The sequence below is a fragment of the Stegastes partitus genome, unplaced genomic scaffold (genome assembly GCF_000690725.1).
Source record: "Stegastes partitus isolate 25-593 unplaced genomic scaffold, Stegastes_partitus-1.0.2 Scaffold28, whole genome shotgun sequence".
NCBI classification, from domain to species: domain Eukaryota; kingdom Metazoa; phylum Chordata; class Actinopteri; family Pomacentridae; genus Stegastes; species Stegastes partitus.
In genome coordinates this window covers 1,150,609-1,176,646 of record NW_007577759.1, presented here as the reverse complement: position 1 = coordinate 1,176,646, position 26,038 = coordinate 1,150,609, and the positions used below count along the sequence as shown (strand labels likewise).

General features: G+C 40.7%; 1 protein-coding gene across 1 annotated transcript in view; it reads left to right on the top strand.

Moving 5' to 3' along the window:
• stk10 (serine/threonine kinase 10) overlaps positions 1-26,038 on the top strand; it is a 47,803-nt gene that overhangs the window by 13,658 nt on the left and 8,107 nt on the right. The window contains exons 2-10 of the mRNA XM_008298367.1: positions 635-799; positions 8,339-8,387; positions 9,131-9,280; positions 12,032-12,104; positions 14,778-14,972; positions 15,647-15,728; positions 20,639-20,773; positions 24,228-24,578; positions 24,662-25,087. Coding sequence (XP_008296589.1) covers positions 635-799; positions 8,339-8,387; positions 9,131-9,280; positions 12,032-12,104; positions 14,778-14,972; positions 15,647-15,728; positions 20,639-20,773; positions 24,228-24,578; positions 24,662-25,087 — 1,626 coding nt within the window. The remainder of the gene's footprint in view (positions 1-634; positions 800-8,338; positions 8,388-9,130; positions 9,281-12,031; positions 12,105-14,777; positions 14,973-15,646; positions 15,729-20,638; positions 20,774-24,227; positions 24,579-24,661; positions 25,088-26,038) is intronic.

The window sequence follows — 26,038 nt, the reverse complement described above, 5'->3', positions numbered from 1 at the left end:
ATAGACACTGAATAATCTGTTTGCTTCCCTTTACTGCTCAGAATTCTTGGAACTCTGTCTTAGTTTAGCCGTAGTGGCACTATGTGTTTTTTGGTCCCTTTGTTTCCACGGTTGTTCAGCGAGTGTGAGAAGCTTCCTTTCCTGTTTTGTTTTTAAAGGTTTTTAATCGCTGTCCTGTGAATCTTGGATGTTTTGGCGACAGCTGGGACAGACAACACAATGCGTTTATCTTCGGTGCACATGGGGAACTTGCCACATTGAGACTTGCAAAATCTCAGCAGTGGTCATAGTGTGTCATTTTTGTTGTTTCATTCACTTTCTTTCTTACATATTGATATTGTCCATTTGAATTTGATGTTAGCCACCTTTTAATATAGCGCATAGTTAAAGAAATGTAGAAAAATGTCACATTGCCACACCCTGCAAAGAAGTTTAAGTGCTAAAAAATGCCCTCTAGAGAAGTGAAACTCTTGATTTCATAGGATTAGTTGAAAGAATGAAAGAAAAAATGTCTTTTATTTACTTCTTCTATGAACCTAAAATAGAAGAAGTAAAATACAAGAATCAGTTAAAGAGGCCTCCTCCTATTTTTGCATGTTTAAGTTAAAGTTGTCTTTATTTCTGTCTTTCTTAGGCCAAAAACAAGGAAACAGGAGTTCTGGCTGCAGCCAAAGTGATCGAGACAAAATGTGAGGAAGAGCTGGAGGACTACATGGTCGAGATCGACATCCTGGCTAAATGTGACCACCGCTACATTGTGAAGCTGCTCGACGCTTTTTACCATGACAACAAACTCTGGGTAGGTGAAGCCAACCAGCTGTAGGTGGAAACCACAGACTTGTCACCTCTGCTCTGTTTTCTGTTTCCTGTGACCTTTGCCTATAACGCTTTCATTCACACGATTAAACATTGTTAAGTCAGAAACAAAAAAAGTGCAATAATCAAATAATAAACTCACATTGAGATGGGCTGAGAATAGGCTGACATTCTAAATATTGCTACAGATGTTTGTCCAGAGCTCACACAGTTCATTTAAATGAGCAGACAGCTTGCTTCTGCATAGGAACGCTGTGGTCTGGGGAGCTGTTTTGTTAGATACCAAAGGAGCCTCATCTTCTGTCTTCACAAGATATTTTGTTTTCACTGTCTTGTGGAGTTTCTGTGTCCATCAAGTCAGTTTTCTTTGCAGCTTTTCCAAACAGAACCACAACACACAAACCTGAACTCCCAGCAGGCAAGTGGAACAACAAACCTGTTAACCATGTACACTGGCAGACTCGTGGGATGCTCAGGTTCACCCTGTGACGGTCTTGTTGTTTTATTGCAACGATATCTCATCTTGAGCATCCATATTTCTCCTGCGTACGAAAGCTCTGCTGAAAGATGATGATAAGAAAAGTGGATTGCCTAAGTGGGAATGACAGAAGCCCCCCAGGGTGACATAATGCTTTAGAAATGACCCCGTCTTCACCCTGATGTTACTGCAAGAATGAAGATCGATTTCATTTCGGCGTTCTCCGCTCTTGAGTTATTTTTCCTCTCCACACTCGCACACTGGGTCAAGTGTAAACTTTTCAACTCTCTGTAATCTCTCACTCCATCTAGCCAAGACAAATAGTAGTGACCTCATGCTGGGCCACGACCTGGAATATTTGAGGAATTACAAGACAGCGTTAAGACTAAAGATAGTTGTTGTTTTCTTTATTCCTTACCCCTCCATGAGTGATGTTACTATAAACACAAAATGCAGAAATTAGATTTCACTTGTGTGTTTTTACATTGAAATATATGTAGGAAGACTGTTTTTCTTTTGTTGCTCAGTGTTTTCTCAGTATTCAGTTATCAAAACTGCAGTAAGTGCATCGTCAATTTTGTAATCCAGAACATTTTAAGTCCTGGCTGATTTGGTTTCCATAGTAACAGCAAGTTAGATTTTTAAAATAAGAGCAAACGTTTGTTCAAGAGTTCAGTCAGTGAGATTTGCAATCCCAATCGGATTCACTGGTAGTTTTCCACACAACAGCATGACATAACAAAGTATCCCTTTTTGTTCCATCATCCTGTTTAAAAAATGGAAATCCTTTGACAAAGACTTTCTGGAAATGATGAGTGTGTCGATTCATCGGCGCTACTTTTTGACAAACACTTAGTCTGCACTAACTGCATTTCCTGTGATTGCTGCACTGTAAATTCCAGCTGAATGCTTTTCATGTGATGTGGAGGGCAGCAACTTCAATCCAGTTATGACACCTTATATGGAGAGAAAACCATGAGGCTGTGACATATAAATGTGATGGAATATATCCATGCAAGTAACAAACAATATACCGGGAATCCCTTGTGTTTGGTCGTCAGTCTGATTCCAGTGTGGGGTGGTGGAATCCAGTAAACCAACCAGTAAACACAACTCTATAGAGAGATCATTAATTGGTGGGTCATTACTTCTCAAATGATCCAATTTGTGGAACATCTCTCATTTACTTGAAACCCTTTTTTTGTTTTAAATCAAAAACTTTGGATATTTAAAATGGCATCCAGGAAATTTTTGCTTGATATGATGCATTTCTTAAAAAATTGCCCATCGACCCACTTTTAGCGTGTTTTTCGCACATTTGAAATTGGAAGTCAGGTTTGGATGACAATATCTCAGGAATTATTAAATAAAAAAGCCTTAAATTTTCACTGTTATTTCTCATCATGGCATTGATTCATAATCTGCAATACTGGAAAAGTAGCTCAAATAATCTCTGATCATGGGTCAATAGAAATATGAAAAAAATAAAAATAAAATCGAAGCCGCCATGAAAAGTCCTATCGGTGAGCACATATCACCAAACAAACTGATGATATAGAAGTTAACTAGTGAAATTTTATGAGCCGCTTGTAGTTGCATATCACAGTAACAAAACATATAGAATACTTTTAAATATGAAAATTTTGGTCACAAAATGAATGTTTGATATCAAGCTAAAATTTCTTAGATGCCACTTTAAATGATGATAGTTTATGTCAAAAAAATGTTCAAGTGTATCAGAGGTGGTTTAGCAGGAGGCCCCTGAGGATTTGAGATGGAATAACCCAGTTGTCAAACAAAGTGACTGTTCCAGAAGAAGTGCGGGCAAGAAAGTCATATCGCAAATGGGATCTCGGTTTGTGAATGTCCACAAACTATAATGAACTGCAGGAACGGTAAAAATGATCAAATACAGCACAAACCTGACACACCTGGAGCCTGACAGGCTTCCTCTAACTAGTCCTGCCCTGGGTTTTGCCTCCCCACACACACACACACACACACACACACAGCTGTATCACAGTCACAGAGCTGGCCACAGCTGTGTCGGCCATAGCTGGAATTCCTGAGGGTGGAAGGTGAACGTTCCCCATCAGTCAAAGCAGGACTGTGTGAGACTGTTAGTTTATGCTGATAAGTCAAATGTACAAACATCCCTGCCTGTTGCCTTCACACCACATGCTCTCTGTGGCTTCAGAGTCGCAGCGCCTGCCTCGCTATCTCACGTCTGAGCATTTAGATCTTGCACATTTTTGCACTCCTGATACACTAGTGTAGAAACTTGCCACCAAATGAACATGAAGTCTTTGCGAGCTGACAAAGTGAACAGTGTCTGCACATCATTTGCTGCGTGTGCGTTAGCCTCAGGATCCCAACAATTAGCCCGGTGGTTGGTGGTCAAGCCTCAGCAACCTGCGGTTCGGTGGACCGGGCAGGGCGAGTCGATGCATTCCTGCGTCGACCCGCCCGTTCTTGCTTTTTGCTGAGCACGAGAGGGGATGGAGGGGAGGAAGAAGACAGTGAGAGAAAGGCTGTTTGTTCCGCTTCAGGAACAATCTGGTCTTGAGGGCTCGCGAGGCAGCCAGGCCCGCAGCGTGAGAAAAAGAGGCCCTTTAACATGGGGGACGGGACTGCTGACATCAGCACGCTGGGAAGAACTGAACAGTGAGAGACAGAAGGGGAGAGCAGTTAGACAGATGGACAACAATGCAATAAACACAGAGGAGGACGCATTATTTAGTCTGTTTAATCCAAATCACAAAGAACACAGTCTTACGAGCATATGTAGCCATCAGTTGGAAAAAACTGAGATATCCCTCCTTGAAATGTCTGCTTTATTCCACAGGGACCGTTTCTCCAGTGGAAAACTTTGGAATATTTTTAGTAATGTGTACAACAATTCTGATGTTTTCATGATTGATTTTGTAATATATTTTCCGTGCTTTGAGCTCCACAAACAAGCGAAAATTCCATCAACCCTTATTGCATTTGGGAGGAAGCTGAAGATGTATGTCTCATATTCTGAGGGGAAAAGCTTTTTAACTGTCTGCAAAGAGTAAATAGGAAAATATGGTATCGAGCCAAAGTTTGATGAGTCAACTAGTTTATGATGATAATAATAATAAGATTAAAATTTTATTTATATAGCACCTTTTAATAATAATAGTCATAATAGTAGAGAAATAAAATAAATACATAAATAAATGATAAGAAATAATAAAATGAATGCTAAAATAGAGTTTTAAAAAATCAAATACATGATTGAAATAGACGATAATAATAACAACAACAACAGCAATCACTGTAAGAGTCTTTATCAATCATTTTCGGTGTACAGCAGCAATTAAATCAACATCAGGAGAGCAAGCTGTGTCTGTATATATGATAGAACTCTTACTACAAAGTTTCTTGGTTCTTTTGCACACACCAGGACAAGGACTGTCGTATGATTATTTAATATTTGCCACTATTTACACACACTGAAACTCCACACAATGGCACCGTCTCTGGTCGCTAGGAGACTTTGGATGACACTGGAAAGCCTCGGTACAAGTCGTTGTGTTTGTTGGCACCGCCTCACGCTCTCAGACACACTCAAGTGCACACACACAGATCACTGAGGCATTAGTCACTTTAATAGAGTGACAAAGTATAAACAGTGTGTCTGTGTGATTCAGCCTTTTTTTTTTTTTTTTGCCTATGCAGTCGTATTTCTTTCTTTATTCTTGATTGCCGTTAAGAAGCACGCCCTTGTTGGCTTTTTTTTTTTTTTCACTTTCCTTGGGCTTGTGACAAAAATGAGATGTGAAATCACTGAGGTAGTACAGAGCAGTGAATCGGAGGAACACTGCAGTGTCAGCCAGGCCTGCTCCATTTGTTTTAAAGCTTTTTGGGTTTTGTAGACTCTGGACAAATTTGACCAGCTTGACTTTAAAGAAAGGGGGAAAAAAAGAGCCCTCATAAATGGCGATAATGTCTTTTGTAAGACATTGGATGGCATCAACTTGGTCACATCTTAAGGGTAAAATGCTTAATTAATGCATGAATGTGTAATTAGTAGGTACTTTCTGTTAAAACCAAAATGCTGGCTTTTTCAAACAGGTGCCATGTGATGCATTAGCTGTCTGTGTGATTGATTTTTTAGCTTTTCTGCGTGTCTTAGACAGAGAGAGCTTGAGTTTCCGCGTGTTCAGCCCACAGTGGCTATGCTTCACATGCAGCTTGACCAGTCGGAGCGCATTCTTCACTGCAGCACAACACGTCATCCAGAATTCTTCCAGGCAGACAGAACAAATCTTGCTGCAGAGACACTGATGACAACAAAAACCAGTCGCCTCTGACACACGGGTGTAATGTACAGCTGTTTAGGTTGGCCTGTACACTGTGTTACTACTGAAGTGCAGATCAGTTCATTTACTAGGGTGGTTCCTCAACAGAAGAGAAAAAAAAAATGTGTTTGGTTAGAGGTGAGCAGGAACAAGGAAGTGGTTTGCACTGAAATGTGTGATCACCCACCCTTTGTGGTGTTAACAATACATAAAGAGAGTGTGTTCTCAAACTAGAGTATTATTTATAATTTTTTACTGTGTTCAACTGTGGACAATAAGACATTTTAAGAACCTGCAGTATATTTCAACTATTGTGTGCCACAGCTTGGTCCATTTCTCTAAGAATCTAAAGTGACTTACAGCCAGAAATGTTCTTTTTATAGTACTTTTTTCTTAACTCCTGAAACACGGTGGTTGTTTTGAGACTGACACTGTGTCAGCCAGTGGTATTTGTCTTGAAACACATAATGTAAAGAAACAATTCTGATAAAAAATCCTTGAATTTTACGCTGAGCAGACATTTCAAAATTGAAATGTGCAGTTTTCAGTGCTCTACAGTAGGTTGAGTTTGTAATGGAGACACTGTAAATGTCGTTAAGCTTTGTAAGTTTGTCATATGCAAACATATATAGTAGATAAATCTTGACTGATATATTGGATTGGCTGATTTTAAATTCATCTACCCACATTGTTTTCTCTTTTAAGCACAAATATTGTACTTTTAAGCCAAATTTTAAGCGCTTCGTCAGCTTACTGAGGTTGGATCTTTGATATAACGTGGAGGTGTAGAGTTTGGGTGTTTAACACACGTGCCAGACAGTCCATCTCCTGTGTGTCATCTAAGAAGAAAGATGAAACTGTCTTTAAAACAGGCCATGACAAACGAGAGCATCCCTAATAACACATGACAAAACCAAAACTAATGGGGTTTGTCAATCTTAACCTCACAAAAGAACATTGTTCCAATTGGAGTTGCATTCCAAGATTGACATTACTCATCTACTGTGTGTTCTACGTGTGACTGCGTGTGCACTGAGGTATGCATAGTTTCTTGCGTTCAGTAGTACCTTGTTTGTGTGTGTGTGTGTACCTTTTGTACTTTTAAGTGTCTGTGGCTTTGTCTGGATTGAAACTCCACACCTTGTCCAGTATCCAACTGATGGTTTGACATTGTTGCCATAACACGCTTTGATTATATAAGATTGAGGTCACTCAGCAGGTATGCTGCAACATACCGGAGATTAAATGTCTGATCAATAGGAATGAAAGATCATCTGCAATTAGCCACGTCTGTGTTAGACAATCCTCCATTTCTAAACTGTTTATTACCTGCTTGTGTTCACATTCATACAACTCAGCTGCTTCGCACAGGATTATTAAATCTATATTCTATTTGCTTACACTTTCCATGAATAAAATATTTAAAGTCCTTTCTCTGTGTGCTTATGTGTGTGTCGGGGAGTGACTGACTATGTAAGGAGAGAGTGTGAAAGGTGAAGATGTAGTCACCATTTAAGGGAGCTGCTGAGCTGGTATTGTGTATTTGTATTTGGCAACATGTCCCAAGATGTGTGTGTGTGTGTGTGTAGTTCCAGCCTGGCAATGTATCAAACACTTCAGCCTAAATCCAGCTGTCCACCTTGTAAAGCGTGTGTTTTGTAATGGTTTCACAGAGCAGGATGAGCTCTCCAGGTCCTGGTGACATAACTTTATCAGTCAGAAAAGATAAGTTACAGCATTAAAAATCAGCTGATAAAAGTTTTATGGAGGGCACTTGTGCTGGCAGCTGAAATATCTATGGACAAGGTATAGTAATGCTTTCAGGCTTCCATGGAGGGCAACAATACTCCGATTCAAACATGTGGCATCCAGACTGTCACTGCTGTAGTCTCAGCCTAATTAACTATTATGAAAAGCATACTTGATTCATTTACTGCCCAGTTAAATTTACAGTTGTTTAACCCTCTGAACCGCAAGCAGTTTCTGGGCTTTGTTGCTCATTTTGCACTGGATTATAAAGTCCTGCACCTCTATGGAAACAGCACAACCATGGCGAGAAGTAGAGGGAATGCAAAAATGTTTATTTGTGCAGTGTGACAAAATGATAATTGTATAAATCCAAAAGAAGAAAAAAAACAATGTTGAGTTATTCTCAGTGCCCACTTGTTTTCCCAGTGTTGGAGAAAATGGTAACACTAGATTTTACACAATCTGGTCACTGCAAACGGCTTGTTTTTGCTCACTTTTTTTGATTACATACATAGAATAAATTGATTCAGTTACACATCACAATTTTGAGCTTTGATTTGGTCTTCTTATCAAATAGCACGCCATAGATGAGTAGTTCAAGGGCCGTTGTAAAGTTAAAAAGCCGATGATTCTGTCTGTTTTTACCGTTTCTGGCTCGGGTTTATTTTTTTTTTTTTTTAAATGTTAAAGTTAACATACCTTTCAAACCCTCTGGCACATCTTGCGGTTCAGAGGGTTTAAAGCATATACCTGTCAAAACCTGCTGCTGGCATTATATCCCACTTCTGAGAAAATAATAGCAGTGAGGCAATGTCGAGAATCCTCCTGATGAAGTGATCTATTCTTCCCGTTGCTTCATTTAATCCCAAAACAATCAGTTTTCAGATGTCAGTTGTATGCTTTTACTTTGTGCTCATACAGGAAGGGCCAAGTTGAAAATAATCATCTCTTCTCTCCTCTTCCTCAGATCATGATTGAGTTCTGCCCCGGAGGCGCTGTGGATGCCACAATGCTCGGTAGGTTTTTACTGTCTTTCCTTTCCCTTGCTGTGCATCTCTATTATTACTCCACCTTCCTGTCTGTCACAAGAGTCGGGTTCCACACCTGCGGCGGTGCTTCGACTACACCTGTGCCTTCAGCAGTGAGGGAGTGTATAGACATTGTATAACGTTCAAGCTACTATATGCTGCAGCGCTCCAGTACATACGTTGAAGAAACAAAAAAAAGTCTAGAAAACCAGCATTGCGCTTGCTCCAGTCGTGACCACATACTACAGCTATAACAGTCTGGCCTTGAATACCTTCGAGCACTCAGACATAGCGGAGTCCTCCGGTGTGGGAAACCCCCTGGTCTGTTTTCACTGGATAATCCACATCCTCATAACTGTCTGCGCCCCTCTGCAGCTAACACAACACAGGCAAAGTAGAATAAAGTCTACAGGGCAGGACTAGCTTGATGTGTAGAACTTTTTCTAATCTGGGATTACTTATCCAGCAACACTATCTGACCCTGATATCACAGGTTTGCCTTGTAGTGTTTTCTCTCGAGGAGTTCACACAGTAGTTCGGTTCTCAAGACTCTGCGATTGTATGTAGACTAAATATGCGATCTGCCATGTGTGCATTATTGCTGATTGAGCCGTCTCTGCCAGATTTCTCAGCTCTTACTTCAATTCTGCTTTTGTTCTCACTCACGTTCTTCCTCACATATTTTACTTTTCCATCTTGTCTCGTGCCTCTGCCTCTCTTGGCCTTATCAGAGTTGGACCGTGGGCTGACGGAGCCACAGATTAAGGTGGTTTGTCGCCAGATGTTGGAGGCTCTTGACTACCTCCACAGCATGAAGATCATCCACAGGGACCTGAAGGCCGGCAACATCCTCCTCATGCTCGACGGGGATATCAAACTGGGTGAGGCTTTGGTTTTAGGTGTTGTGATGCTCAAGGGTATACATTTTTAGCTTTCTAGAGATTATTCATTCATCATGTTGTCCAAGCACACATAAGTAGATGTACATAAATGCTACAAAGTGTGTTTCAACATTGAGAACCACAATATTTCACTCTAATACTAAATACTCATTGGGTTTGTTGGGTTTAAACTGTGACTCCGAAATATTCATTTTAAGTGTTCGACCTCTCAGAGGATTGAACAGATTATGGTGGCTAAAACCAGACCATATCCAGTTTCTGTCAAAGGAAAGTATTGCTAAAATGATGATTAATGTACCATGAAGAACAATACAAGATGTAAAAGACTTCTTTCAGTTTCTGTGTTTTGATGTATGTGCATTGGATCAAACCCAAAAGCAATAAATTCCCCTCAAAATCAAGAAAGGCAGGACTCCTGCATATGGATTGTCGTAAAACAAAACATGAGGTGTTAAAACCCATTTAATCTATTACAGAGAAAACGTTTCACTGCCAAGTGGTGCAAGTAGAACTAATGCTTGGATAAACTCCACATTCTCGTTGCATGTTGAAGGTTATCTCTGGAGCTCTGAGTCGTTGTATCTTTAGCATGCATGTATGCCACTCACACTCACTCAGCTCGAGGCCCTGCGCCCCTCCTGCGGCGCTGTCGGACGATCTTAAGGGAGCATTGTGTGGGAAAACTGCTTTCTGAGAATGTTGCATATTTTCATTTATTGGCTTTTTGAAGAGCCCTCCACATTCTTCACATTGCACAGCTGAAGTTGTGGATCCAACCCAAAGACCAGTGTGTTTTGGATCAAAGTGTAGCTTTCCTGAAAAGGGGAAACGGTGTTTAAATGTGTTTCATGTAAGTGCCAGTTAAGGAAGTGCTGATTTTTCTGAAAGGTTGCCCAACATTTGGATCCTCAGATATAAACCTTTAAACAACTTTCTTTTGAATACATGTTTCGCTTTTTCTGTTTGGCTCTCTGTCATGACCAACAAACCAAAAACACCAACCAGACAGTAACTTAAGTCTTGTTCACACATAGTTTTCAAAATGTTGCTTTTTCTATGTGTTTTGGCCTTTTGTCAACATAGCAACTGGTTTAAGGTCACCAAAAATGGACCTATTGGAAAAGTCCTTCCAGATTTTCAGAAACTCTTTTGCAGAAATGGAAACTTTTACAAACAATCATCAGTCACTGTATATCCTTACACCTCTACAACTAAACAACCAACCTTCTGCTTTCTATTTACACTGACACACTACGCCCAATGTAGGAGAATGATCATGTGATCTGCGCTGTTAGTACATTAGTATGGACAGAGATTATACATCTGAAATGTTCATAATAAAACAGCCTTTTAGTATTTAGTCTTACTGTGGCTGTAGCCTGACAGCTGCATGAGAGCATCGTATACGGGTGCTGAATCTTTGCAAACCTGACTATGCTTTTGCTCAGCTAAATTTGATTCCAAATTGTTTATTGGCTTTTGTTTTATCATCATTTCTCTTTCTTCTTTTTCTTAATTTCAAGTGACGCATTATGCCAGGCTCTGTGCTCACTGAGCTTGACTTGGTACTTCCCGTTACGATTCTTTTTTCCACTGCCTTAAATTCCTCCCTTACACGCCACAGTAAGATATAATCACTGGGAGTTGCCTCTCTAAACTCATTTTGTCATGACACGGACTCATTTACAGTCTCCAAACTTGTGTAACTACTTGTTAATTCAAACAAGACAGCAATTAGCTGTCTCTGAGGTCAGCAAGTTGCATCAAATCTGCCTATAGTACATGATCATGCAATTAAACTTTTTAAATCATGTTTTTAAAAGTCTTTCGTGACTCGATCTCCAAACATGTTCAGCAACTCAACCAGTTTCAGGAGATCCGTACGTGTACAGAAAGCAGACTGTTAATTACAACACTAAAAGCATTAAAAGATGAAAACACAGAAGTTATAACTGTTGTAGTCTGCTGGGATTCTCTGCTAATACACAATCATAATAGTTCTTCTAGAAAATAAAAGTGATTCTTTTGGTTAAACCAGGTGATACAGAAGATTTTACCAGAGGTGAAAACACTGAGAATCAACTGTATTCCTTTGAGTTTGCCAGAATATGTTACCAACTCTCAGAATACTGATGTAAAAACTATTTTTTTTTAATGTACAATAAAAGCAAATGTTACATTTATTGGCTCTGGAAGAAACAGAAGTCCTCCTTGCAAAAGTTTAGACTGCAACAGTTCAAATGAACGTTTGACTGGGAAATCAAAGAAATTCGAATTGTAGTCTGCAAAACCAAGAGAGCCATTTAAGTCCCCGTAATAGAACATGCCAGTTTGTAATTGAAGCAGCGAGCCTGCTGCCTTGTGTGCAAAATCTTCGGGCCTCTGCCAAACACTTCTCCACACCGGCCGTGCCACACATAATATTCCTTACTCACAGAGGGAAAACGTGTTCAGCCAAAATGAAAACAACACCCCTGTAATCTGAGGGTAATGTCAGGGAATTGGGGCAACTTGTTTGGGAGAGAGGACTGCTATAAATTCACTGATTCTGGCTTTGTGTCTCCGCCCATTGCAATGTCATGACAGATTTACAAGGTAAAAACTATGTGTCTCCTGCAGTACAAAGGGAAAATAAAGACGCACATTGTTTGAACTACTAGAAATACTGGATAATTTCTTTCAACTCTCTGATGTCCTTATGTTGATTTATTTCTGTCTTAATTCTTGCAGCTGATTTTGGTGTATCTGCAAAAAATACCAAAACCCTACAAAGAAGAGATTCGTTCATTGGAACGCCGTACTGGTAAGTAAGACATGAATGTTTTATTTTCTAAATTTTCAACTAGGAAATCATTTAAAACACCATTACCAGATGTCTGTTTTACATAATAGTAAAAGTAAGTGTTTGACTTGTAAGTAGACCAGTAGGTATTTGCTCTCATATAAAATTTAAAATGAACAGTTTAGATTTGCGTTTTTAAAAATACAGGCCCCACGGTAGGAACTCAGTGCAACAAAAGTCGGTGCTGGGATTCAAAAAGCAAATAAATTTTATTCAGTGCTTTGTTTATCCACCTTAATTTTTGATCAGTCTTCCTCGGCATGGAGGATACCAGTGGTGTGCAAATTTTTGGTCATATGTTTTTGCCATTCTTCAGAGACTTTGCCCTTTTTTGCTGGAGGGATCATGTTACTCTAACTTTCTCTTTAAAATGCCACAAAGGTGTTTTATTGAATTCCAGTCAGGCGACTTACTTGGCAAGGTCATAGCTTTCATTTCTTTATTCTTTTGAAATCCATTGTGTCATTCTGGCAGTGTGCTCCGGATCTTTATCACGGTGGAATATTCCTCTTCTGCCAAGCTTCTGCAGACTGGGAGTCGTCTTGTCAGCCAGTATTTTGTTATATTATTCACAGGCATTCATGGTTCCATCTATAAATGTCATCTCCCAACAACTTTTCCACTCATGCAGTCCCACATCATCCACACTCCCACCTCTGTGCTTCACTGTCGGGACTATACATTCACTGTGGTAGTTAGGGTCAGGTTCATGCCAGACATGCTGGACCCCATCTGAGCCGGATAAACTTATCTTGGTCTCATCTGACCAAAAAATGTGCTCCCAATACTCCTCAGGCTTCTTGTTGTATTCTTTTTTGTCAAGTTTGTTCTTGCAGTTTATAGAGAAGGCGAGGTTTTTTCTTTTCCTAGGATGCTGTCCATAGAGGTTCATGTTATGCAATTTGTTTTGCACCGTTCCAGCTCTCGTAGAAATGCTGATTTCCTTTAAAAATGCTCAGCACAGACTTATCAGTGGAAATCAGAGTGTAAAGCACTTTTCCGTTCTGTTTTCAGATTGTGCTGCTGTCAGTGGGGTTATTATAGGATGCCAGCCACTGTGGCTGTTATTTGTGATACTATGGCTCATTTTATATCTGCTGGTTCCATTTGCAGCTTGCAACTCTTTTTGACTTATATTTAATTGGTTACTGATCTTTTAGTTCCTCAGCAGTTTTTTCCACTTGGAGCCATGATGCAGACATGCAGTAAGACACAGCCTATAGGTCCAAAGTTGAAAAACATACGGGTGTTCAAAGGTTATTTTGTATGTGTTCATGCAATTAGTCCTACTGGAAATCGTGAACAGGTTTTAATTTGCTGAATTACCTGTTTTGAAGAAATAATCTATTTGTTGAGAGGTGATTTAATTTTGAGTCAGTGTACATCTTAAGTCATATTGCAGTAGGTTGTACTCATTTCTATTATATTCTGCACATCCATCCATCCATTATCTATACACCGCTTAATCCTCACTAGGGTCACGGGGGGGCTGGAGCCTATCCCAGCTGACTTAGGGTGAAGGCAGGGGACACCCTGGACAGGTCGCCAGTCCATTGCAGGGCTACACTTAAAGACAGGCAACCAAGGACACTCACATTCACACCTACGGACAATTTAGAATCACCAGTTAACCTCAACATGTTTTTGGACTGTGTGCGAGGAAGCCGGAGAACCCGGAGAGAACCAATGCTTCACAGGGAGAGCATGTAAACTCCATGCAGAAAGATCCCGGGTGTCCTCACCGGGATGCGAACCGGTGACCTTGCGGCAACAGTGCTAACCACTGAGCCACCTTGCAGCCCATATTCTGTACTTGACAAATCAAAACATTTCAATTCCTCGACACCACATTCTTTAAATCCAATATCACCATATGAAAGTCCTGCTTCTTGATTTGAAATATTGTCTGCAAATGTACTGTACTAATGCAACCTCCTAAACAGATATTTATTTTGATATTGTCCAGATAGAAAAATCTAAAAACTGTCAGCACAACACTCATCCCTACACGTACTGAATACTTAGTCCATTGTTGAAAGCTATTTTTTTCTCAACTCAGTGCCATTGTCACGACAGTGCACTCTCTATTTCTGAACTCTCTGGAAGGATTTCTCAGTGAACCTTGTTACATCACTTTATTCCCCTATATGAGTATGATTAGCAGCGGTTAACCATTGACTAGAACAAGTTATCATTCATCAGGAATACCCTCCCAGCCCATGAAGAACATGACTGTGCCCTTGTGTTGCAAAATACTGATTAGCTCTGGATAGAATGTTACAGACAGTTTTACTGTAAGCTTTTCCTGTGACTGTACTGATGAGCAAAGTCAACAAGAAAGAGTGAACTGCCACTAAAGTTCAGTATGGTCATCTTTTAGACTAATCTAAACACAGCATCAGTCTGTCTTTTCTTGTATTTATAGCAAAGATTGTGTTCTGTTCAGTTTCTTCACCTTTTTAGGGGGGAGGAGGGAAATAGAGTTAAAACATAGTGGGTGATATATAAATACTATACATTCAACACAAAGAAATGTTCAGTATCTGCCTCACGATGCATTTATGGAGCACTTTGTGTTCCACAATATGCAGTGGGCCCTTTAAATGTTTAACCTCTGTCTTGTGTCTGTCTCAGGATGGCTCCAGAGGTGGTGATGTGTGAGACGATGAAGGATGCGCCATACGACTACAAGGCTGACATCTGGTCTCTGGGAATCACCCTGATCGAGCTCGCACAGATTGAGCCTCCACACCACGAGCTCAACCCCATGAGGGTGCTACTGAAGATCGCCAAGTCTGAGCCTCCGGCCCTGGAGCAGCCGCATAAATGGTGCGGACGCATTAAACATTCATCTAAATTTAGCTTTCATACAAGTGGTCATCAACCGTGTAGATTAATTTGCAGAAGCTACCAGGAGAATGCAGGGATATGCTACCTAAGAGTAACCTGAAATTAAAAGCCAACGTACTGTACATGCAACTCCTTCGCACAATTCATTAGTTACAGCGTAGAGTACGCCAGGTTGAATCAGTGGGGTCTTATATCTTCCTGTCTAGCTCTCACCAGGTCATTTAATTCCATTCAGTACACTCAGTGTACTGTAATGTACTGTAGACGCTCCATGTATCAGACTGTCCTCCCCCTCTCCACCTGCCCTTTCCAAAACTACAGCAAAAACAGAGGCAGTGCTTAAGCCAGTGCCAAACTATTACTTTTTTTTCCTATCACTTTTATGGGAGTGAGTGTTCCATAACGGCAAATTTATTACTGCAAAAGCAAAGTTATCAGGTGTCTGAGAGGAGACCTGAGAGGGGGTGCTGACTCATCATTCAGGTTTAGCAGCTGTGTGCAAAGATGATCCACGTGTACCAACATAACATATTGAAATATGGTTGTGGAAATGATGGATTTTTGAAATGTTGTAACTGTTCCTTTACACCTCAATCCTACCCTTATACGTCTTATGTTCTATTTTTGTTTTTCTTCTCTTTACCCCCCCACAGGTCACCCGAGTTTAAAGATTTCCTGAAGAAATCTTTGGATAAAAACCCAGAGAGTCGCCCAACTGCAGTGCAACTCATGGAGGTAGGTTACATTCTAGAGGATATTACGCAACGCTGCACTCTGACATATGATCAAACATTGTCCTCTCTCCGTCTTTATCTCGCACTGACACACACATGCAGAGCAATTTAATCTTCTATTTTAAGACCTGAATGGGGCGATCTATGCCAGGGGAAGGGAGCAGTGCTCAGCAGAGGGCATGGGAGTGGGAAAAGAGTAGAAGGTGTACAAGAAATGGAGCAGGTGCATAAGGAGTAGGATTGTGTTAAAGAGTGAAAAAAGTTAAGTGAAAGCTAAAAAGGTGCAGTGAAGGATGGTGATGATTCAGAGCTTTTAGAAGCAGCCTCTGAGAAGGTTCAAATTTTTTTATTAAAGGGTCTTGGTCCTAAAAAAATCAGAGTGATCATTCTCACTTTTGGGATGTTTTCCAGCAAGTTCTTCTAAAATCAGGCTTGTGATACTAATCGGGAGGGACACCTCATATCTGCAAACAAGTGCACCAGGAATATACCTAAGGACAGACAGTTAATATCACACTGATAACTGAGGATGAGCTTGGACGTATGTTTCCAGAACTCCACAGTTCTGAGCAAGAAGGTCGAAGAAAAACAGCGCACAGGGTGTGGATTAAAGAACAAGAGTAGCGTCTATTAAAATTCAGAACCACGGTTTCCTGTCTGTATCCCACAGCTGAGAGAATGCCAGCTATTTACATTCCTGCTCCCAGCCAATGGTGCGCCTGGATCTCCCTGCGCTCGCCACCTCTGGCCAATTAGAGAGAGGCGGGGATGAAAATCCTAGACCCGGGCCCACTGGGAATTCTGCATGTGCTCTTCAGTTTGAGGGGGGGAGAGTTTGAGACGGGTGCGGTCCAGTTTTTGGTGCCGTGCTGGAAGTTTTAGATGTTTATCATGCCTGTAACGGCTGCAGATACTTGTGCAGTGATGGCATCAGATTCTTCTGTGCATGTCGAACGATGTGAGTTAACTGAAAGTTTCTATCAGCAAAAGTGTTGTAGGTTGGTTTGTTGAACTTTGTACTGTTGTTGTTTGCTGATGAAGTGCAGTTACTCAGAAGGGAGATTATAATGAATCATGGAAAAAAAATTTTTTGCTGAACTCTGAGGTGTGTTTAAAAAGAGGAAACAAAAGGACAAAGCCTCATGAAGTCTTCATCAGAGGGCTTTTCATAGAAAACAGGAAGCATTTATCAGTTTTATACCTCTTTCAGCCTCTGCGTCCTTCTTGCCTTCTGTCTGTCCCACATGTGTGCCTGCGAGGAATGTATACAAAACAACATGACACAGTATCAGTCACTGTGGCTGTGTGGTTGGCGGGACACCATCTGGATGACTAGTATTATAGCGAATGCAGCCTCTCCTCCCACATAGTTTCTCATGGTCAGGATTTTTTATGTTGTTTTTGGTGGAGCTTCCATCGTAAGTATCGGAGTAATCCTGTGACAGCACCAAGTAGTTCCCGTGAGGATTATACACAGCGAGGGACTTTTTCGGTGTAAAAAATATATAATTAAAAAGAAAAAAAAAGTGTGAGCACGTCGTGGTGAGACAGAAATCTCAGACTGATATTTCAAAATTTGGGTAAATAAAAGTCAAGTCAGTTTTATTTATGTAGACCGAAATTGCTACTTGCTCCAACCTCGATGCTTCCCAAACTTAACCTAAACCTAATTATAACCCTTAACCTCTGAACCACCCTTCAAAGACATGAGGACTGACCAAAATGTCCTCAGTGAAGGTCTAAAACTCACATTTATCTTGACAAACACGGACGCACGAAAATACACGCTCTCATCGCTACACAGGTAGCCCTGCTCTGTCAACCCCCCTGGGCCATATTGTTCACATTTAACCTTTTGACGCCCAGCCATGCGTGCCAAATCTTCAGCCTCTCTGGGTCTTAAGCAATGTGAAACCCTAAAAGAGGACGTAAGCTTCACTGAGCCACTGCTTGATCCACAGTGTCAGTAAAGAAAGGTTTAAAAAAAAATATGGCTAGTTTTAACAAGGTTTGCCTTTTTCTCCCTTTGATTTACCTCCAGGAAGCTGTGTTTAGCTTGTGCATGGGAGGTCTAATTTAATTTGTTAAAACAAATATTTTGAGGTCTCAGGTGTTCATGTACTTTAGGTATTTTATTTGCCTTAAGGCAGAATAGAGGAGACTGTATTTAGTTTCAATCCAGTAATGAATTTAACCTAGCAGTGTAGGTTTAGGTCAGTATCTTCCATAATCTAGGGCAACATCACTGCTGTACGCCTTTAATACTGAATAAAGGATAGTACTAGAGCTGCAGGGATTAGCTGATTAATTAATCTACAATTGAGTACAGTTTTATTAAACTTTTCCCACTAGTTTAAACCAACTCCATAGACTCCAGGATGTTGCAATGGGCATTTTTCAAAGTTTTATGATGCTTTAGAAACCAAACAATAGATCAGTCTTTAAATAACATATTAGGTCGAGTGTGCGATTCTAATCCAATACACTTCTCAAATCCAGCAAATGTCTTCATACTGTCTGTGAGCTCTAACTTCTGTGTATGCACACATGAAACAAACGCGTTTCAACACTATTCCAGCATTTCCATGTTCGTTCTCGTGCACAAGACAAGGGGAAAAGAGAGGAGTGAAGTAAAAAGCCAGTGAAAGTGAGAGTGACATTAAAGCTGGCACAAGATTTCTATATGCAAAATCTTTCTCCAAAATCATTGCATACTTCACCTTTAAATGATTGTAAAGGTAATCAATAGCTTGGAGCTCTAGATAGTACAAGGGTACTTTAAAAAAAGATCTTGACCTCAGTAGAAAATGTCATATGAGAAAGACTGTTCTCACATTACACATTAACATAGTCACCTTTAACTTTAATGCACTTCGTTCACTGATGTTCAGACCATCGCTTCCAAGGCCACATTTGGCTGCTTCTGCATCTGAAACCTTGTAGTTGTCACAGTTTCTATGCATATTAGCCCCTATTATTGGTGGGTCCCTTCTGCAAGAAGTCAATCTTGAGCAATCCCTCCCTGTCTCAAAACACACAAGCCATCATCTTGCTGACTGATTCTTGAACTTTTGGGAGGTGTAGAACTGGTGTGTTTCCATTGTTTGCCTTGTCATATAGTGATAGACAGTGATAGAAGGCTTTATAGTGTACACTAATGCCCCATAATGGGAGGTATGCCCCTTTTTTTCTGGGTGAGACAGAGAACTTTCTGAAATACCCTTGTACAGTTTTGGCTCTTGCATCAATGTCTAGTTACCAGTGCCGTTAATCGTGATGGTTATGTCTAATTAAAGAACAGGCTTCTTCATTTTCTTCCGAAACTGCATGACTCTTTACAGTGTTTTTTAGTTGAATGGCTGTGCTTGATTGTTTCTCATAGGGGACGAGTTGGGTTATTCATTTGTTTATGCCCTTATATGCATGTGTCCACTGCACCTGTCTCTTCTAACCATGTCAAATGGAACTTTTTGAGTATTATTGGAACATGCAGTGCAGCTGGAAATCCGGAACTCCTCAGCACATGTTCATCTCAATTGTGCCACCCATGTTTGTGTGGCTTCAACAATCTGTTGGCTGGTCACTTGGGAAGTGGTGGTGCGGTCGTTGGAATGTGAATCATTTCATTCGAACTGTTGAGTGTGTCTTTATTTAACCAGCGTGGCTGTCGTCCACAGCTCATGTCGCAATACAACAACCCTGCTGTTACTGAATAAAGAAAGCTGAGCGGGAATTATTTTTTTTATATGTAATAAATCTCATTGAATTTCCATTTCATGCTGGTTTTATTGTGCACATAAATTCCCCGTGTTCTACAGGACATTCTATTATGTGTTTGAACTCAAAACACAGTTAATTGCAGCAGTATTTCTGCAAAATTTAAAATCCCACCCAAACCCTATTTGACAGGCAAGTGGAAGAATAGCTTGTTTTGCATAAATGGAATTCAATAAGATAGAAAGGCATAGACCAATAAAAAGACATCCGAATGTAGACAGTGTACACACACAATGCAAAGACTTTTAAATTATAATTGCCTGTGGGTATAAAGCAGTTAAAAAACTTAATCAGGTTTCCATATTTCTGCTGACAAACAGTTAAATGGCACTCAGCAATAACAATACTCATTAGGCAATAGCTGACTGTTGTTTGCCACTGGAGAAGCTAAAAGCTGAAGCCTAATGCAGTCCACAAGGACAAGCCTCTGAACATAAAACAACTGCTATCACCCACAACAAATGCACACACACAGTCTTGTACACATTCATGGTCCAGCACCACTTGTGGCTCTTTCCCCTTCGTCAGCTGTTCCAATTAAATTACACAGTAGTGCAAAGCATCTAAATAATAGATGATCAGCCTTTTATCCCCGCTGCACTCAGCTTTTAATTTAGCTTTTTATTTCCTTTGCACTCAGCTCATTATTATTACCTTGTTTGCACTGCGGCAAACTCTCCTTCTTAGGTGCTGCTAGAACTAAAGATGCATTTTGCTATTTTGAGCCTATGATGTTAGATGTTACGTCTGCAGGAGAGTTGCATTGTGCGGCTGCTATTGTTGTTCAGGAACTGGCAGGTGGCAGATGGAGTTTCCCCAGCAGTGAAAGTTCCTTGTAGCCTTTGTCTCGCATTCCCGTGCTGACTCATGGGTAAATTAGGACACTTAGCTGCAATTACTTTTTTTTCTTTCTTTCTAGGATTATGTTTTATTGTGCAGCCTGCCTTCATTTCATGCCACTGGTGACCTCTTGAGCTGTCTTCTGTATTCACTGTGAAGGCAACATGCTGCAAGCTTGCATCCTCAAAATATGAAGCTTAAAGTTCATGTCTGTCTTTTTCTGGCTTTTTAAGCACCAGCCATTCTTCATGTCTTGTTTGATGCTTAACTGTCTTTTCCTCATTGTATCTGCAGCACCCTTTCGTGAGATCGGTGACGACCAACCGTCCGCTGAGAGAGCTGGTGGCCGAGGCCAAAGCTGAGGTCATGGAGGAAATAGAAGACAATAGAGAGGAAGGAGAGGAGGACGACGCCATGGAGCTCTCTGTGGTACCAAACCTAGATCCTTTTTTTTTTTTTTTTTCTTTTCTACTCCTTTAAATTCTTCTTTGTCATTGTTTGTTTCCAAAAAAAGAGAGCGGGCAGTCCAGTAGCTTTTCTGAAAGGAACTGTGGCTTCAGGCTGTTGGGTTGTAAAAGTACACGTGATATGATTTTACAACACAATAAATGAAACAGTGGATGCTGTGATTTAACCTCTACTAAAAATGACTGAGCTACATACACAAGTCAATGCATTTTTCAATTTTTTTTTTTCTCTTCCTGCTGTGTGGTCCTAAGAGGAAACCGATAAGTAAGAATTAGATAAAGGCCTTAATTTTAGTGTCAGCAGACGGTGTAATTAAGTTGAAACTCGTGCACTTAATCACACAAACGCATGCACCTACCTGCATGTGTACAAATCCCCCCCCAAAAGCACATAGATTGTGCTTTCCCTCACGTTTAAAGTCCTTGCTAGGTGACCCCTTCTCCAACATAGTCTTTTGGTAAACATAGCCTTCCTGCTGAAGGATTGATGGCCCATTCTGCAGAAGCCATTCACAAATCCACAGAGGACGTAAGATTAGAAAGTAACATAGCATGAGTACAGTTTACCGCCTGCCCTCGGCACAAACAAAGGAACAGAAACCGGAATACTGGCATTCGCCCACACCCACACATGGTTAAATATAGGTGCTGCTGTCGGCCTCGCTCCTGTATAGAAGCGACCGTTGCCTCACAACCCTTGATGGAGTAAATTATTTAAGGTCATTCATTGTTCTGCGGCTGTACTCTGACCCTTAAGTAAAAACAGATGGTTTCCAAACAGCTATAGAAGATCTGCAGAGCATCCTCATAACAGTCTCACTGTAAGGAAGCTGAAATTAGATAAACGCACTGATTATGGATGTTTTTCTTCCTGTGAAGATGAACATGTCCCTGCTTATCTCCTCGTCTCGCAGTGCCAACAGTTAGCATGAAAGCTTCTAAATTTATTAGTACAGTTTCAGAGTTCACCCCTAAATCCTCACATTTTGGCCACTTCTAAGCAGGGATTGAACAATGTGGGTTTTTCAGGGCTGATACCAATGGCAATTATTGGTAATCAAGAAAAACAGAGAGAACCGATATACATTGCATGTTATATTTTAACAGCATGTGATGGCAGTCAACCTGTCATTCATATCTAAGCTTCTTCACTAATAAGGGTTACCCTTGCTGAAAACGTACGCTAAGAACACTTTGTCTCCTCTTGTCCCGCACTTGCATTTACAGTTCTCTCTGTTTTGTTAATCTTAATTAGTTTTCTCATTTTATTGTCAACTAAGCCCTATAAATAAAGCATTATTCTTGTTTGTCAAACCCTGGTAGTCTGTGGCTGCGCTCTAACTTAACTGCTATCTGTTGGTGTAGCCTGAGCTGCTGTGAAAGCAGCTAATTTCCTGATTTGTAGTGATAGTTTGTGTTTGTTGTTCAGTTTTTGCAGGTTATGTGTCTGCTAGAGAGCACAGACTGACAGACGCTGCATCAGCCTTTGAATTTTATATTCAGTTAAAAAAACAAACAAAAAACCCCCCAGCAAAACCAATAATCAGCAAATTGCAAAGTATCAGCCTCTGATTCCACATTCCTGTGGTCATATTGCCAATGAAACAATGTAGGACTTGGGGTTACATTTCTGTAGACCATCTTCCTTATTTATACCATAAGAATGTTAAATGTAAAAAAAAAACCAAAAAAACAACTAAGTTCAATAGACAATGCATCTTGTGTGACCGCCCTTTAAAACAGCAACAGCGTACTCTGGTGCATACTGTCCTGGGTTCAGTCTTTTTGACTTTTTCTGCTTGTGGTCATTGTCATGCTACACAAAATGAACGTGGGACCAATTAGTTGGTATTGTAATCTGAATACTACTATCCAATCTGGCTTTAATTTAGCTGTTTATTGAAAAGAAAGCACCTGTTTTGCTGTGAAACTATTGTCTGGGAGTTTCCTTAAATGAAACTCTTTAGACAATGGGGGGTTTAGACACAATATGCAAAATGTATCATGAGCTGAGTCCATTACTACTGTGAATCATTAGCCAAAATATAATTTCTGTCGACATTTATTTACAAGGAAATCTTAAAATAATATATACATGCTTTTTTCTAAACAATAATTTCCTGTAAATAACCATAAATGGTCAAACAGATTACAATTCTACAGTTTCCTTTAGCAGACTCTTTTATCCAGACAAACATCCGAGAGTACATTAGATTCCTCATATCTGTACTTTGACAACTACGATACCACTACAGTTGATTTCTCATCTCTGTCAGCAAAGGCACTCTTGCTTGCACAAACAGAAAGTCCCGCTCGCTCGCTCGCATGCAGCAGCATTTTGACACATGCAGTTGCAAGGCGCTGAAAGCCAGCCAAGCAGTTACCCAACTATTTATCTTCTCCTATAGATCGCACACAGGCAGACACAGCTGTTTGCTGAGACGCTAGAGAGGCCGAACCTGATCATAAACTTGTCTGATGTTTTTGTTTACTTCTCAAGGAAGTGGTATCTCGAGATTCAGAATTGCTCAGTTTGACAGATAGCTGTGCATGTAATCATCTTCAGTGGTTTTTAGAACTACAGACTATCGAATTCTAGTCTGACACGTTCTCCAATTAGAATTAAAGTTGTTAAAATTGCCACTTTCTGTGAATTTATATCATTGCTGCTTAAACTGTACTTTCTCTTTTAGGATATCATGCAGTTTGTCATTTTCTTTGATGGTTTATGATTGATATTTAATTTTTCTTGATGGTTTTAGAGCACTTTCAATTTGTCTTTAGGATGCTTGTGATTTCTTATGAGTGTTTGGGGTTATTCAATATGTCTTTCCTGGATTTTTATGATTATGCTTTTGCATCAAAAAATGATGACAATACTCAAAGATCATTTCAATGTTATTAAATACACTTCATAAGTGTATATCATATCACCATATAGTGAAACGTGTACTGAAATGCATATTTTGTGGTATGAAATTGCTGCTAGAAGTCTTAAATGTAACTCTAAACACTAAAGATATGAAGCTTTAGTTAAAGAATAAGGAAGTGCACTCATTAATAATCACACATAATTCTTGCTCATGCCATTTAAAACACTCTGTGCCTTGCTGTTGGCTCTGATTCACACAGGCTTTTCACCTCTGTAATCATTAGTGTACTTACCTCAGATTAGATATCCATCTCCGCCACAGTTAAAAGTAGCATAAAGCAGGAATGGCTGCATTCCTGCTAAACCAAAGGTTAAAGTTACTCCTCTGAAGGTGGGAGGCCTGAATGACTTTATCCATTAGCAGTTGGACAAAAAGCAAAGGTTGAAAACATTAACATTTGGGAGGCCACCAATGACTCAAAGCCAAAAAAACATCAAATGTTTTGTCACACCAGTGCATAACAGCACCTCTTTGTCCCTTTAGTCTCCAAGCAAGGAGCCATGCCAGACTAGTCAGACCAGCCTGGAAGGAGACCATTCTCCGGACACCCCGAGCCCCACCACGCCATCCCCGACCACACCGATACCTTTCCCCAAGAAAGAGGCCGAGCCAGACACGCCGACGGAGGAGCGGCCGGGCCCCGACATGGTGGTCCCTGTTCCTTTGCCCCGACAGAATCTCCCACCAAAAGATCCAGAGGAGATGGGAGAGAAACTGGCCGATGAAGTCATTCTTGAGTCGGACAAATCTGAGAGTGAGGCCTCAACTAAGACTTCCAGTTCAGACTCGGGCATCGAGGATGGGAAGAGTACCCCTACACTGGAGGAGGAGAAGGTAAATTTAAACTTGAAATAAAATCCCATTTCTGCTGATGTGTACTCCTAAAGTATTGAACAATGCTAAATATCGTTTTTAAGGTTGCTGTGGAGACCCCAGAGACAGAACAGCCGCCATCTCTTCACCAGCCTGAGGCCTCAGAGGAACAAGTTGACATCATCATAGACTCTGCAGAACCTGAGGTGCCCAAAATCCAAGTGACGGAGGAAGAGAGCAACACTAAAGCTAATGGAGAGTCACCGGCTGCAAGCCCAAGTCCTGCTGTCACTCCTGCACCCAGTCCCACGCCCTCTTCTGCTCCTACCCCAGTGCCTGCACCCCGTTCTGGGCAAAATGGCACCCTACCCAAGGATGCTCCAGAGCGGATGTCGATAGGAGGAAACTCTGAGAGTGTCTCACCTTACATTAATGGAGGGATTATCAACAAACGGTACTCTTACTCGGGCAGCATGGCGTCTGAGAGCATGGACATGTCGATCCACAAGGAGAACATCATTTCTGCAAGGGTAAGTCGGCATACATCTAAAGTAATGTTTGAGCACCTCGAACTGTTCTGTGTAAATATTCCCTCAGTTTTTTTATTTAAATGCCGGGTAGCATAATCCAAATGGCAACAAATGATGTTTTGTTGATGCAAAAAAGATGAATGACCTCAGACATGTCCCTCATTCACTGAAGTGTTTCAGCAGAACACGCCTTTATGGTCAAATAGTTCAGTATGGAAGTGTTAAAGGCAAACAGAAGCAGGTCTCTGCCCCTGTAGGAAAGCCCCTCCTTGGAAAAACTATTTCTCTGCACACTTGGAGGAACTGAAAGTGCATTGTGTTATGTTTTGGGGTGTGGGTGTTAACCATCTGAAACAGAGGATTGCCTGTCTCCCATTAGACTCGCACTACACAGGGGGAACACACAGGAAGAACACAGAGAATGATACAAATCAGCATCCCTAAACACTGAGCTGTTCAGTTTTTGAATATGGATTTATTTAGTGAGTCTGGGATAGAAGACTGAGCTTAAAAACTGAGAATTATCTGAACACACAGAGGATAATTTATCTCATCTCAACAATCACCAAATTTGTGCCTGACAGCGCTACTGTAATGAGGGAGGGATGCTGGGAAGCTAGACGTTAGTATGTAACACTTTCCATTCATCGGGACCAGTGGTGCCCTTTGTGTGGGCACAGTTCAGCATTCACTATTGTGGATGGAAGTTTCTATGCAGCTCATTGTCACTCAGTTGCTTCTGGAGGCTCATGGACGGATCATTATTGAAATCCTATTGAGTGTGATCGACTCATGCCTGTTTGTGACATGTTAAGTTTTTCCAGAACAGATTAGCAGCGAGAGAATGCACCGTCTTTGTTGTTGTGGATAGGATCGGGTGTGTGTTTGCTGCACCACAGTGAATGACTGACTCGTGAATCCATCCATGTGTGCAGAAGAACTGGGTGTGTG